The 14,968-nt window shown below is 43.1% G+C and overlaps 1 protein-coding gene across 2 annotated transcripts in view; it reads left to right on the top strand.

The window, feature by feature from the left end:
• Positions 1 to 14,968, top strand: part of ZNF335 (zinc finger protein 335) — a 143,855-nt gene that overhangs the window by 110,172 nt on the left and 18,715 nt on the right. For both annotated transcript variants that reach the window (XM_089673432.1, XM_089673433.1), the window contains exons 15-21: positions 1,934 to 2,166; positions 2,540 to 2,642; positions 5,281 to 5,372; positions 12,408 to 12,658; positions 12,749 to 12,848; positions 12,933 to 13,106; positions 13,268 to 13,410. In XM_089673432.1, the coding sequence (XP_089529558.1) occupies positions 1,934 to 2,166; positions 2,540 to 2,642; positions 5,281 to 5,372; positions 12,408 to 12,658; positions 12,749 to 12,848; positions 12,933 to 13,106; positions 13,268 to 13,410 (1,096 nt within the window). The remainder of the gene's footprint in view (positions 1 to 1,933; positions 2,167 to 2,539; positions 2,643 to 5,280; positions 5,373 to 12,407; positions 12,659 to 12,748; positions 12,849 to 12,932; positions 13,107 to 13,267; positions 13,411 to 14,968) is intronic.

The following is a 14,968-nucleotide window of genomic DNA, read 5'->3' as shown; positions in this document are numbered from 1 at the left end:
CATTGGAACACCTAATTCCAATGATTTGGAGGGGCGTCCCAATACTTTCGGCAATATAGTGTGTCTTGTGTGTGTATGTATATATGTAAATTTTTTTGGTTTTTTGACCTGATACCAGCTTTTTCCAGTCCCTGCTCAGAGTGGATGAGTAGCCATCTTGCAAAATTCGAATTTCGAAAAGAATATAATAGAATAGAGTAAAACAGAATAGAATAGAAAATAAAAAAATAGAATGAAATTGAAAAGGAAATAAAAGAATAGAAAAGAATAGAGTAAAACAGAATAGAATAAAATAGAATGGAAAATAATAAAACACAATAGAAAGAATATAGCGGTCTTCCAAAATTCACATTTCGAATAGGATAGTATAAAATTGAATAGAATAGAGTAAAACAGAATAGAGAATACAATAATTGAATAGAAAATGAAATAATAGATTATAATAGAATACAATTAAAATAGAAAGAATATAATCATCTTCTGCAATTCAAATTTCGAATAGAAAAGAACCAGCTATTTTTTACAATGAATTCAAAGCTATTCGATTTTCGATTCTGATTCAATTGGAATACTTCGGATCTGGTCAAAAAGGAATAATCACAATGAAACATGGATGTTTTTAGTAGCCCATGCTGAGAAGAGTAATAGGTACCCCTTAGACATGTGCAGTTAGTTTCGTTCCGAATGGAAATTTTTGTTATTCAAAGATTCGAATGTATCTGAATTTCCAAATGACAATAGTAACAAATTTAACAAATTTAACCAAATCCGAAATAACGAAACTAAATTTAGTCTGAAACTCTAATCAAATTTGAAAATTACATTGAATTTAAAAACAAATTTGAATTATAAACATATTGCTGAATATTGTTGATTTCCTTAAAAGACTATGTGTAGTTGTGTTAGAATATAGCCATCTTCTGAAAATTCGGATTTCGAAAAGAATAGAACACAATATAAAAGAATAGAATAGAAGATAAAAGAATAGAATAGAAAATAGGAATAGAAAAGAAAAAAATGGAATAGATTTGTAATAGAATTTAATAGAATATAGCCATCTTACAAAATTCGAATTTTGAAAAGAATATAATAGAATACAGTAAAACAGAATAGAATAGAACATAAAAAAATAGAATGAAATTGAAAAGGAAATAAAAGAATAGAATAGAAAATAAAGGAATAGAAAAGAAAAAAAATGGAATAGATTTTTAATAGAATATAGCCATCTTACAAAATTCAAATTTCGAAAAGAATATGATAGAATAGAGTAAAACAGAATAGAATAGAAAATAAAAAAATAGAATGAAATTGAAAAGGAAATAAAAGAATAGAGTAAAACAGAATAGAATAGAAAGGAATAGAATGGAAAATTAAAACACAATAGAAAGAATATAGCGGTTTTCCAAAATTCACATTTTGAATAGGATAGTATAAAATTGAATAGAATAGAGTAAAACAGAATAGAGAATACAATAATTGAATAAAAAATGAAATAATAGATTATAATAGAATAAAATCAAAATAGAAAGAATATAACCATCTTCTGCAATTCAAATTTCGAATAGAAAAGAACCAGCTATTCTTCACAATGAATTCAAAGCCATTCGATTTTCGATTCTGATTCAATTGGAATACTTCGAATCTGGTCAAAAAGGAATAATCACAATGAAACCATAAAGCAAACCTGTAGTTTTGTCAGGCATGGGCAAAACACATTCTCACTTTAACACCTTTCTTTAACATCATGAGCAGAAAGCAGGGATTTGTATGAACTCGCGCCAACTGTCCACAGTTATCAAAAGTCAGCCTTTTAGTGAAAAATGATTTCTAATTGATATTGTTTTACACATTACCTTAACTTTATTTATTAATCATTGGTGTGCATGTTATCATAATGTTTCCTTCTATGCTCATGGAATCTATATCTTCCTAGCTGGAAAACCCTTTGGCTGTGAATACTGCCACTTCACCACCAAGCACAAGAAGAACCTGCGTCTTCATGTCCAGTGTCGTCACACGCACCTGTATCAGGAGTGGTTGCAGCGCCACCCTGAGGAGGCACCTTGTCGCCGCCGACCTTTTTTCTCTCACCAGCAAATTGAACAACTGAAGCAGCAGCAGTATGACCAACCAGAGGACCAGAACACTTCAGTGCGCCATGCAGAAGTGAGTAGCAGGATGTAACACAGTGACACTGTGGGGGTTATTTACTAAAACTGGAGAGTGCAAAATCTGGTGCACTTCTGCATAGAAACCAATCAGCTTTCAGGTTTTATTGAACAAGCTGAAGTTAGAAGTTGATGCATACCTGCACCAGATTCCGAGTGCTCCAGTTTTAGTAAATCTCCCCAAGAATGTTGAATTTTATTTCCTAAAGATGGATTAACTGATCCATGATTCACAAATAAGTTAAACCAAAATGTGTCGGGATACCCAGTTGAATCAGTAATCCTTTTGAGTAGCTGTCACTGCAAAGTCACTTCAGGTAGAAATCTGAGTTTTGATCAATCAATTTAATGTATATATTTTTTGATATTAGGGTCAACCCAAAGAGCTCACTTATCACCTGCTGCACCCCCAATCTCAGGAGGAAGGGCAGGCAGAGAATACACTGGAAGGTGCTACTATCATATATGAGCAAGGTGAGATGATTATTGTGTGTGTGATTTTTTTTTTTTTTTCATTTCTGAATTTTTTGAAATAGTTTTGATACTTTATTTGAATAGTTCAGAGACCTGGGATGGATCTAATATAGTAGAGTTGAGAAAGGTGCTGCAGTCCTGATGAATCCTAGGATATGGTTTGCAGGGATACCTGGCTGGCTAGATTGTGAAGATGTTTTGGAAACTGCAGGATCTGAGGTTTCATTTTAGGCAAAACAAAAGCAAATCAAATTAAAGGGAATCTGTGGTCAAGCTTTAAAACACACTTTTACTGAATTCAGTAGCTGCTGGCTCTATGGAGCATTTCATCCTCAAATTTGCAGCAGGAGCACAGAAGTCATTCTCTCAGTAGCTCAGCTCATCCATCACTCCCCACTCGGAGCTCTTGCTTTTCTCTATGCTTGCACTAGAGTTCAGAAGGTTACTAATGCAGGCCATAGATGGGGAGAAAACTGGCTGATTTTTCTTTAAAAAAACAAAAAAATCGGTCGTTCAAGCGGCCGACGTTACCAGGAACGGTGAAAAAAAATAGGCCGATTTTCATCCCGTCTACAGCCGGCAAAAAGTGTCTCTGCAGAGAGCTCCACTATTTCTTTGACAGTTCTTTGACATTTATAGCGGCTGCAACATTGTATCTATTTGTATCCATTTAGGATACAGATGTTTTTATTCGGAAACAGATACATTGTTGCAGCCGCTATAAATGTCAAGGAACTGTCAAAGAAATAGCGGAGCTCTCTGCAGGGACACTTTTTGCCGGACTGGAATTCTTCTTCTTCATCCTCTTCTTCTTCTTCTTCATCCTCTTCTTCTTCTTCATCCTCTTCTTCTTCTTCATCCTCTTCTTCTTCTTCATCCTCTTCTTCTTCTTCTTCATCCTCTTCTTCTTCTTCATCATCCTCTTCTTCTTCATCCTCTTCGTCTTCTTCTTCATCCTCTTCTTCTTCTTCTTCTTCATCCTCTTCTTCTTCTTCTTCATCCTCTTCTTCTTCTTCTTCATCCTCTTCTTCTTCTTCTTCATCCTCTTCTTCTTCTTCATCCTCTTCTTCTTCATCCTCTTCTTCTTCTTCATCCTCTTCTTCTTCATCCTCTTTTTCTTCTTTCTTCTTTTTGTCTTCCTCTTGCAGGTCACTGCTCATGCGCAGATTTTTTATCAGTAAAAAGATTGGCCGATTTGCCCATAATTGCCGCGAAAATCAGCCGATCGGCAAAATCGGCCGATCTTTTTCCAACTTTACCGATAAAAAAAATCTGCCAAAATACCGAAAAACGACCGACCTATCAACCCACTAACGATCCGAAAATCATCCGATTTTATTTTCGGCTGAAAAATCGGCCGATTTTCGAGCCATCTATGGCCTGCATAAGTCACTGCTTATGGTAGAAGGCTGGGGTAGTGTAAGCTGAATTGCTAAGAAGGACTTGAACAACTTTATTGCTTCTGCTGTGAACTTAGAGGATGAATTGCTGCACAGTGCCTGCAGCACCAGAGGTTAGTAAGGCTGGATTCACACATACGCGGTGCGGTGTATCGCATGTGATTCGCACAAGAACCGCACCGCTTTCCTGTGCAAATCACATGTGATTTGTGTGCAGTGCGATTGGAGCCATACATTTTTGTATGGCTCAAATCATACTGCAGCTGCATTAAAAGGTGCAGGACCCTTTTTTTTGGTCCGCCCTAGAATCGGATTACATGGGTATTCACATCTATGCGATCCGATTCTGCACATCGCACCGTGTTTTGTGGACCGATTTCGGGGTGTTGTTAACTTAACATACACACCCGCAGCGGTTCGCATTAACGGGGTGCGATTCTGATGCGGTGCGGAATTCGCACAGAAAACACTGTGAATTCCGCACCGCATCAATGTGAACTCAGCCTAAGGGTTATTTTAAAGCTCAATTGATTTATTTACCCCACAGCCTACTTTGCTTGTCAAGAATATGTAAATGCTTGAATGCCTGACCACAGGTTCACTTGGAAATAGCACATCAAAGGATGTGTGCAGTTAATGGTACTATTAGATTGGGAAAATATGATTATCAGCATACTGAATGTTCTACAATTTGAAAAATGTCTGGATGTATCAGATGTTACCTGATGTCACTTTGGATAGGATGTGTGCATTTGAATTACTAACCCTTTGGTAATAATCATCTGGATGTTACCACCTTCTATCCTATACCTGGGAGTTGCATGTGTTTTACTGGTATTAAATGTAATATACATATAAAAAAAATGTAATGTGCATTACTAGTGTATAGTTATTGCACAGTCTGTACAGCTGTGAAATGCAGTATGAGCAGCCATGCTTAGATAGAAAACAGAAATATTAACTTTTTACATCATAAATGATGGTGGAAGGCTGTGTCCTTTTTCTGTTCTGGGAATAAAACACAAAATACAATAACAAAATGTAATTAAATAAAGATGTTTCTATTGTAAAGCCAGAGTCTTTCTTTATACTGCTGATGAGACCATGAATCTTAACAGCCAATTGCTATGGCCAATATCCTCACTTTTTTGCTCATTAAAATCCAAATTTGCAGGTTGTTAAATTTTTCAAGGACTCAACAAAAGTAAATATTAAAAAGGAACACATTTCTCTTTTAGATGGAGAAGCAGATGAACTTGCAACTCAGGCTGCCCTTGATCTTCTTTTGAACATGAGTGCCCAGAGGGATGGCAGCGGAGGACCATTACAAGTATGTTGAGTTTTGAACATGGCCACAATTAAATATAGTTTATCAGAAAGGATATGTCCTGTAACCAGATTAGTTTGGAGATTTCACACAGCATGACTAAGCTAATAATTATAGAACATGCAAAGCCACTCTGTTGAAAAAAAAAGTAAAAAAACACCCTTTATATGAACATTAAGCCTACTTTACCAGTCCTACCACTAATTAATCAAATCCTTCCTCTTGCAGGGTTAGATACAGTAGAATCAGCTCTTTCCTTACTTCTGGCTGCTTCCCCCACTGTGTGATGTGGTTCCATTTACTGGACACTACATCCTTACAGCTCTCTATGAAAACAAAGGTGACATAGTGGGGGAAACCACAAAAAGCAGCAGGGGGCACAGCCATCTGTCACCCCTGGAAGTTTCAGATACTGAAGATTCTGTTAAACCTTCTAGCACTGCAAGACAGCAAATATTTATTTAATCAGCTGTGGGACTAATATATATATATATATATATATATATACACGCACTATATTGCCAAAAGTATTGGGACGCCTGCCTATACACGGACATGAACTTTAATGGCATCCCAGTATTAGTCTGTTAGGGTTTATTTATTTATTTTAGGCACTTATATAGCGCCATCAATTTGCAGCGCTTTAAATATATATATATATTGTACATTCACATCAGTCCCTAACCCTCAATGGGCATACAATCTAAGGTCCCTAACTCACATTCATACATACACATACTAGGGCCAATTTAGATAGGAGCCAGTTAACCTACCAGCATGTTTTTGGAGTGTGGGAGGAAACCTGTGTACCCGTAGGAAACCCACGTAGGCACAGGGAGAACATGCAAACTCCAGGCAGGTGGTGCCGTGGTTGGGATTTGAACCAACAACCCTAGTACTGCCAAGCAGAAATAGTAACCGTTAAGCCACTGTGCTGCCCTGGTTCAATATTGAGTTGACTCACCCTTTGCAGCTATAACAGCTTCAACTCTTCTGGGAAAGCTGTCCACAAGGTTTAGGAGTGTGTCTTTGGGAATGTTTGACCATTTTTCTAGAAGTTAATTTGTGAGGTCAGGCACTAATGTCGGACGAGAAGGCTTGGCTCGCAGTCTCTGCTCTAATTCATCCCAGGTGTTCTGTCGGGTTGAGGTCAAGACTCTGTGCAGGCCACCCCAAACTCGCTCATCAATGTCTTTATGGACCTAGCTTTTTGCACTGGTGCGTATTCATGTTGGAACAGGAAGGGGCCATCCCCAAACTGTTTCCACAAATGAAATTGTACAAAATATCTTGGTATGTTGACGCCTTAAGAGTTCCTTTCACTGAAACTAATGGGCCAAGCCCAACCCCTGAAACACAACCCCACACCATAATCCCCCCTCCACCAAACTGTACACTTGGCACAATGCAGCCAGGCAAGTACCGTTCTACTGGCAACCGCCAAACCCAGACATGTCCAACAGATTGCCAGACAGAGAGGCGTGATTTGTCACTCCAGAAAACACATCTCCACTGCTCTAGAGTCCAGTGGCGGCGTGCTTTACACCACTACATCCGATGCTTTGCATTGCACTTGGTGAATTAAGGCTTGGATGCAGCTGCTCGGCTATGGAAACCCATTCCATGAAGCTCTACGCACTATTGTGCTAATTTGACGGCCACACAAATTTTGTAGGTCTTTAGCTGCAGACTTCTGCGCACTGTGCATTTCAGCATGCGCTGTCCCCGCTTTGTCATTTTATGTGGCCTAGCACTTCGTAGCTGAGCTGCTGTTGTTCCCAGTTACTTCCACTTTGTTATAATACGACTAACAGTTGACCGGGGAATATTTAGTAGCAAGGAAATGTCACGGATAGAATTATTGCACAGGTGGCAACCTATCACGGTACCATGTTTGATTTCACTGAGCGACCCATTCTTTCACAACTGTTTATAGAAATATAGTGTATAGAAATATAGTGTATGTATATATATATATATATATATATATATATATATATATAAATACACACACACACACATACTATATTGTCAAAAGTATTGGGACACCCCTCCAAAGCATTGTATAGAGGTGTTCCAATCACCGGAAGCCAAATAGAGCGGTTCCGCTCTTTGTGCAGCTCCATTATCAGCCAGGGGAAACGCAGGGGGCGTGACACAGATCTCCTCCAGCTGCTTGTAATAGTAATCCAAGTATTATTATTATTATTATTATACAGTATTTATAAAGCGCCAATAGTTCGCTCAGCGCTGTACATTACAAAGGGAGACAGAACATGTGACAGAACAATACCAATACAATGCAAAACATGAGGGGATCAAGGGCCCTGCTCTTTCGAGCTTACAATCTAGGAGGGAGGGGGTGGTGGCACAGGAGGAGATAGCTGTGGGGGATGGAGTGGTAGGAAGAGTGGAGGAGGGAGGCAAGTTAGCAGGGGGTGGGATAGGCTTCCCTGAAGAGATGGGTTTTCAGGGTGCGCCTAAAGGAGAGGAGAGTAGGTGATAATCTGATGGGTTGGGGCAGGGAGTTCCAGAGGATGGGTGACACCCTGGAGAAGTCCTGGAGGCGGGCATGGGAGGAGGAGACCAGGGAACTAGAGAGAAGGAGGTCTTGTGAGGAGCGGAGTGTGCGTGTTGGGCGGTACTTGGATATTAGGTCAGTGATGTAGTTCGGGGCAGTATGGTGGACAGCTTTGTACGTCAGCGTTAGGATTTTGAATTTGATCCGTTGCGCAATCGGAAGCCAGTGGAGGGATTGGCAGAGGGGGGTGGCGGAGACAGAGCGGTTGGAAAGGTGAATGAGTCTGGCAGCCGTGTTCAGGATGGACTGAAGAGGGGATAGCCAGCGGCGAGGCAGGCCAGTGAGGAGGGAGTTGCAGTAGTCGAGTCGTGATATGATGAGGGAGTGGATGAGCTGTTTAGTGGTTTCTGGGGTTAGGAACGTGCGGATTTTGGCGATGTTGCGGAGGTGGAGTCTGCACGAGTTTGTTAAAGATTGGACTTGGGGCTGGAAGGATAGGTTGGAGTCCAGAATGACACCCAGTACTCTGGCCTGCAGGGCGGGTTTGATGGTAGCGTTGTTGGACGTGACGGAGGAATCAATGGGGGGTGGTGTCCGGGCTGGGGGGAAGACAAGAAACTCGGTTTTGGAGAGGTTCAATTTAAGGAAGTGGAGCGACATCCAGTCTGATATGTCGCTCAGTAGGTGTGTGATTCGGGCTGAGACCAAGGGGGTGAGGTGGGGGGTTGAGAGATAGATTTGTGTGTCGTCGGCATAGAGGTGGTAGTTGAAGCCGTGAGAGTGTATGAGTTGACCAAGGGAGGAGGTATAGATGGAGAAGAGAAGGGGCCCGAGGACAGAGCCTTGAGGGACCCCAACAGAGAGGGGGAGTGAGGGGGAGGTGGTAGCATTATAGGTAACGCTGAAAGAGCGTTGTGACAGGTAGGATGAGATCCAGGAGAGAGCAGAATCTCTGAGGCCGAGGGAGTGTAGTTTTTTGAGGAGGAGGGGGTGGTCGACTGTGTCGAAGGCCGCAGAGAGGTCAAGGAGTAGGAGCACTGAATAGTGTCCATTAGCTTTGGCGGTTAGCAGGTCGTTGGAGAGTTTGAGTAAGGCAGTTTTGGTGGAGTGTAGGGGACGGAAGCCGGACTGTAGGGGATCGAGGAGGTTGTTGTCGTTGAGGTGAGAGCATAGGCGGGTGTAGACTAGGCGCTCGAGGAGTTTAGATGTAAATGGGAGCAGGGAGATGGGTCTGAGGTTGTTCGGGTCATTGGGGTCCAGGGAGGGCTTTTTAAGTATGGGGGTGATGTGTGCATGTTTCAGAGGGGAGGGGAAAGTGCCTGAGGAGAGGGAGAGATTGAAGATGTGGGTGAGGGAGCGTAGGATGGAGGAGGAGGAAGGTCGTAGGAGTTGTGAGGGGATAGGGTCGAGGGGGCAGGTGGTGAGGCGGGCATCAGAGAGGGTCTTGGAGACTTCCTCGATGGTAGTAAGGTCAAAGGTGTGGAGTGTTGGGGGAGCTTCAGTATGAGGAATGTAGGGTGGGGTGGAAGAGGAGGTCAGAGCAGTGGTGGGGCCGTGGGAGAGGGGTGATGAGGGGGTAGCTGAGTGAGGGTGAAGGGGGTTGGAGAGAGTTTGAGCAGCGACGAAGTCCCTGCGGGTTATGTCGAGGGGAGGGGGGATAAGGGGGTAGCTGTGTGAGAGGGGACAGGTTGAGAGGGCGTGTGAGTTGCGGCAATGTCCTTGCGAATTGTGTCAATTTTGTTTTTGAAGTGATTGGCAATCTCAAGGGCAGTAGTGAGGTGCTGGGTGGAGGTGGGGGTGGAGAGAGTAGAGAGTTGAAGGCAGAGAAGAGTCGGCGAGGATTGGAGGAGAGGGCCTTGATGAGGGTCAAGAAGTAGGCCTGTTTGGCAGCATGGAGGGAGGAGGTGTAGGTGCGGAAGGCAGATTTGTAGCGGGTGAAGGCTTGTTTGGATTTGGTTTTGCGCCATAGTCGCTCTAGGGCACGACTTTGTCGTTTGAGGGTTTTGGTGTGATCAGTCTGCCAGGGCTGGAGCGGTCGGGGTCTGGTGTTGCGTGTGGTTAAAGGCGCTAGTGAGTCAAGGGCTGTTGAGAGCGCATTGTTGTAGGCGGTCAAAGCCAAGTCGGGGCAGGACAGGGGGAGGATGCGGTCGTGGAGTTGATCAGCTGCAGAGTGGAGGGAGGCAGGGTTAAGGTTGCGGAGGTTACGGCTGGTACTAGTGTGACATTTGGAGGGGTAGGCGTTGGAGGACGAGGAGATAGAGAAGGTGATCAGGTTGTGGTCAGAGAGAGGGAAGGGGGTGTTAGTGAGGTTGTGGGGAGCGCATCGGTTGGAGAAGACAAGATCAAGGATATTTCCGTCGGAGTGGGTGGTGGATTGTATGCACTGTGCAAGTGCAAAGGAGGAGGTTAGGTGGAGGAGACGGGCTGTGTCCGGGTTGTCGAGGTTGACAGGGATGTTAAAATCCCCAAGAATTATGGTGGGTAGCTCAGAGGAGAGGAAGAAGGGTAGCCAGGAGGAGAAGTCATCCAGGAAGCGGGGTATGGATCCAGGAGGCCGGTATATCACAGCAATCTTCAGGGGGGTTGGGGAGAATAGTCGGACGCAGTGGGCCTCGAAGGAGGAGAAGGATAGGGAGGGAGGGTTTGGGAGGACTCGGAAGGTGCTCTGCGGTGACAGGAGCAGACCAACCCCACCACCTTTACGACCGTTGGGCCTGGGTGAGTGGGTCCAGGTGAGATCGCCGTAGGAGAGTGCAGCAGGGGAGGTAGAGTCAGTGGGCTGGATCCAGATTTCCGTGATCGCCAGGAGGTTGAGGGAGCGGGAAACAAAGAGGTCGTGGATGGCGGTAAGCTTGTTGCACACCGAACGGGCGTTCAGGAGTGCACATGAAAACGGGGGGGAGATTTTAGGGAGCAGGGAGACAGATACTAAGTTGCGGGGGTTGCAGTAGGACGTGGAAGTGGGAGGGTGTTGAGCGGGTGAGGGAGGTGGAGGGCCAGGATTCGGGGAGATGTCCCCCGCGGCTAGGAGGAGGAGAAGGGTGAGAAAGGTGGCATGGGAGCGGGATGTGCAGGAGCGTGAGAAACTCCTAGTGGAGGTGTTGGGGTCAGTGGGAGAGCGGAGTAATAGGAGGAGGTGGTGGGTGCCATAGAGGGGTGAGGGAAGCAGCGAGGACACGATATACAAATGTTTGGGAGGGGCAGAGGGATATAGTGAATGGAATTTGGGAACAGAGGAGAGGAAAATGAGAAGGAGGAGTGGAAGAGACATTTTGGGGAGGTGAAGAGAGCAGTAGTAGGGAGATGATAGCAGTGAGGGGGAGATGTACAGGTTGTGGGGTGGAGCAGAGGGGTAGAGAAATGAGATTTGGGAACAGAGGGTAGTAATATGATGAGAAGAGGGGCGTATTATATAAAGGTACACAGAGTGGGTCTCAGGCATGTAAGAGGTTTCCCAGGGTGTTTGCTTGCAGTCTTCCAGCATGCAGTAGAGCTTCTTACTGTTGTTGTGTCTTCCTGCTGCTTGAGTTCTCCTGCTTTAGTTCAACTGCTGCGCTTAACTGCTTCTTCTATGCACTCGTTCGAAGCCGCACTCAATCTGAAGCAGCACCCCATCAGAGACTGTGCCCCCCATCAGAGATCTCCCCCATGAGCTGATCTAAATTTATAGGGAGATGCTCAAATGAGCATTCAACTCCACCCCAATTAGAAGCTGATAAAGATCACATGAGGAGTGGGGGATGATTCTCTCAGGAAACAGACACCAATCGTAAAACGGGTGCAGCTAAAGGTGAGAACTGGTCAACATATACAAAAATATAAATACACCATTTGTTCTGAATATAGCAGGAGTCAATGCGTTTTGGAGTTAAGAGTGGAGGTAGGAGAAAGGAGCATTTACCCAGGAGGAAGGCAGCAGGAGTCAAGTAGGTAACGAGCCGCTGGATTGCTATTACAAGCAGCTGCAGGCATCATCCCGGTACTGTCTTTTAAGAGCCAACAGTTGGCTCTCTTGTAATAGCAATGCAAGCAGCTAACCAGCCGCTGGATTTCTATTACAAGAGAACAAACCTTCGGCTCTTTAAAGACAATACCGGGATAATGCCTGCAGCAGCTTGTAATAACAATCCAACGGCTGGTTAGCTGCTTAGATTACTATTACAAGAGAGCCAGCCTGTGGCTCTTAAAAGACAGTACCCGGATGATGCCTGTAGCTGCAGGCATCATCCCGGTATAATCATCTAAAGTCCAGTAATGTATGGGTACGTCGCTGGTCATCAAGTATGTGTGTGTGTATATATATATATATATATATATATATATAATAAATTTTGTGTGTCATTCACTTTAAAGGTTTCTTTAATAAGTTGAAGAGCTGCATGCAGAATATAAGAACATATTGCTGGTAGTCACTATAAAGTTCGGGTGCTGTGAATTACTGTATTTTGTGCACAGTTGCTACTATTTGCTTTAGATCAGAGGGAGATTTTTTACTAACTGTGGTCACAACTATGCAGGTAGCAGTGGTTAAATCGATGGACAGCCAGGAATCAGAGGTCACATCACAGGAGCCTCACATGGCTCAAGTGTTAACGCTGCACATGAATGAAAGACAAGTCACGGATGTGCATGAAGCAGGTTATGAAGAGTCTGGTGTGCCAGAGGCAGGCTATGAAGGAACAGTGCAGCAAATCACTATTAATACAGCCTTTACCACTGCAGAGTACAGCCTTGTAAATGCAGAGAACATTCAAGCACCATTGTGCAGGTAAGATGATGGTCAGAAGTATTCTACAAGGTGGAGAAAAACTAAAAACCAAGTCTAGTTTTCCAATCTAACTACTGCTTGTAATTTCAGCAATAATGATGCCCTTTCTAGATCTTCACAAACACAACTAACCAACAGTGGAAAGGATAGGAATACCCTCCAGATCCTGAACAAGCCACCACAGCCACAAGTAAGAACATCATGCCACATCTTCAACACACCCATAGCTTTTCTATTGTTATTCTCTGGTAATGTGTTGTGTTGTCCCATCCAGGTCACTGAAAATCAGGCTCAAGCTCCAGCAAAGAAGTTCTCTTGCAAAATTTGCAATTCTGCCTTCTGGGGCCGAGCAGAAATGGAGACTCACAAAAAAGCGCACATTGAAGGGCGCAGCGGGTTCAGATGCCCAGACTGCGGTTTCACTGCAGACGACTGGTCTGAGGTCAGGGTAAGGCGACCTGTCTTCATATCCTGCAGACTCGTTACGACAGCAGCTGCACTGAAAAGTCAGCAGCCTCATGTGGAGTTTTCTGTCTTGTCCCATTTTATTTGTATTTTCAGCTGGCAATTATTGTGTGTTTATGTTTGACATTCTTTTCTCACTGTTAGGATCACATGTCTGTACACTCCGACCTCCGGCCTCACCGCTGCAATCAGTGCAGTTTTGCCTCCAAAAATAAGAAAGATCTAAGCCGACATGAAATGACTCACACTAACCACAGGCCCCATTCTTGTCATGTGTGTGGACAGAGGTAGGACTGGCCATCTCAACAAGATTTTATTTTGTTTAGCATTCTTTTTGTTTTTCTTTTTTCGTTTTCCATTTTTTTCTGTATATAAATATATTTGCAGTATCTTTTAATATTTTTTTGTTGTTTTTTTTTCACTTTTTCATTTTTTGTATATTACAGTTTTGTTTAAAGTAGAAACAAACCCAATTGCTAAAATACGTATATTAGTTATTACATGTTAATGCCATTTAAACATTAGTTTTTTCATTCTTTTTAAAACTGCAGCTTTCAGTAAAATAAAACCATATAATTCTGTTATGAAGGTCCATGTTCTGGCACTTCCTGTTTTAAGATAACTATTTCCCAACTGTGCCCCTACGGTTAGGGTGACACCCTGTAAATGTGCCCCAGGGAGACTGCAATCAGCCCTGCTAGCATACAATATGTAGGAATGGCTCACCATTGGCGATATAAGGAAGGCGGCCTAGATCAATGATGTGCAGCCAATTCTGGAGTAAATTCATATAGATGGGAAGATGATATCAAGTGAGAAATCATTGTCACCCTACAACAGCAAGTGTGTTAATGGCAGGATCACCAAGTGAAAATAAAGGAGCAAATCCTAAAAATAAAAATCATGCAGCGACCAGGTACGATATATTACATTTTGGTTCTTTGGCCACAAAAGGATTAATGTGTATCTGAACCCGAGCTTGTAACGCTTACATGCCAACACCAATTTAGCAGTGCTGGTAGCCTCCCTGGCGGTATTCCCGAGTGTAGCTCGGGGTAAAGTTTCAGTACCACAAGCGGTAACCCCGAGCCACACTCGGGCTTACCTTGCAGCGCTGTTCCGCGATCTGTTCTTCACTTACCTTGTCCTGTGCTCCCGCGATGTCCCTCCTGCAGTGTCCCCTGCAATGTAATCCGGCGGATGCCGGCATCTGTCATCTGGATTCCGTCCCCTGTGAGCGTCGGGACGTACGGGGGACAGAACTGGCGGGAAAATTGAAAATGACAAAAAGTGACATTCACTAAATACACTAAAATCACATAGTATAACATTACTGTATCAAACCATTTCACATACATTTTGTCCCTACTGCTTTGTCCTGTGCCCTGCCTGCATTTTACTGTTCTTTCTGCCTGAAAACTGAAAAATGTCCATGGCGTCCAAAAAGCGTCCCTTTAGGTCAAAATCGGGTTTTAAACCAGCTAGAGAACAGCGATAGTGAATTAGAACCACTTGCAAAATTGAGTGATAATTTGTGGGGAAATTCCTAATCAGACACTGAAAACGATTTTGCGACTTTGCTCAGTGATGTGCGAACTTGGCGCTATATTTCAAATTTCAGGTCACTTTTGGTTTGATTACATTATTGAATTAAATTTATTATTATTATATTATTATTTTTTATGATTATTTATTAAATTATAATTTATGATTTCATGTTTCAAATTGTAAGATACCTGGGATGTTTACTAGACTCTTGTTCGGACAGATTTCAGTGAGTTATTCCTTAAAATTACAGGCCTACAATAAAAAAAATACATATTTCCATGCAGAAAAATGTACCGC

The sequence above is a fragment of the Staurois parvus genome, unplaced genomic scaffold (assembly GCF_062004578.1).
Source record: "Staurois parvus isolate SC_StPar_1 unplaced genomic scaffold, SC_StPar_1.0 ptg000137l, whole genome shotgun sequence".
NCBI lineage: Eukaryota > Metazoa > Chordata > Amphibia > Anura > Ranidae > Staurois > Staurois parvus.
The sequence above is the reverse complement of the archived record's forward strand: the minus strand, read 5'-3'. Positions and strand labels throughout refer to the sequence as shown.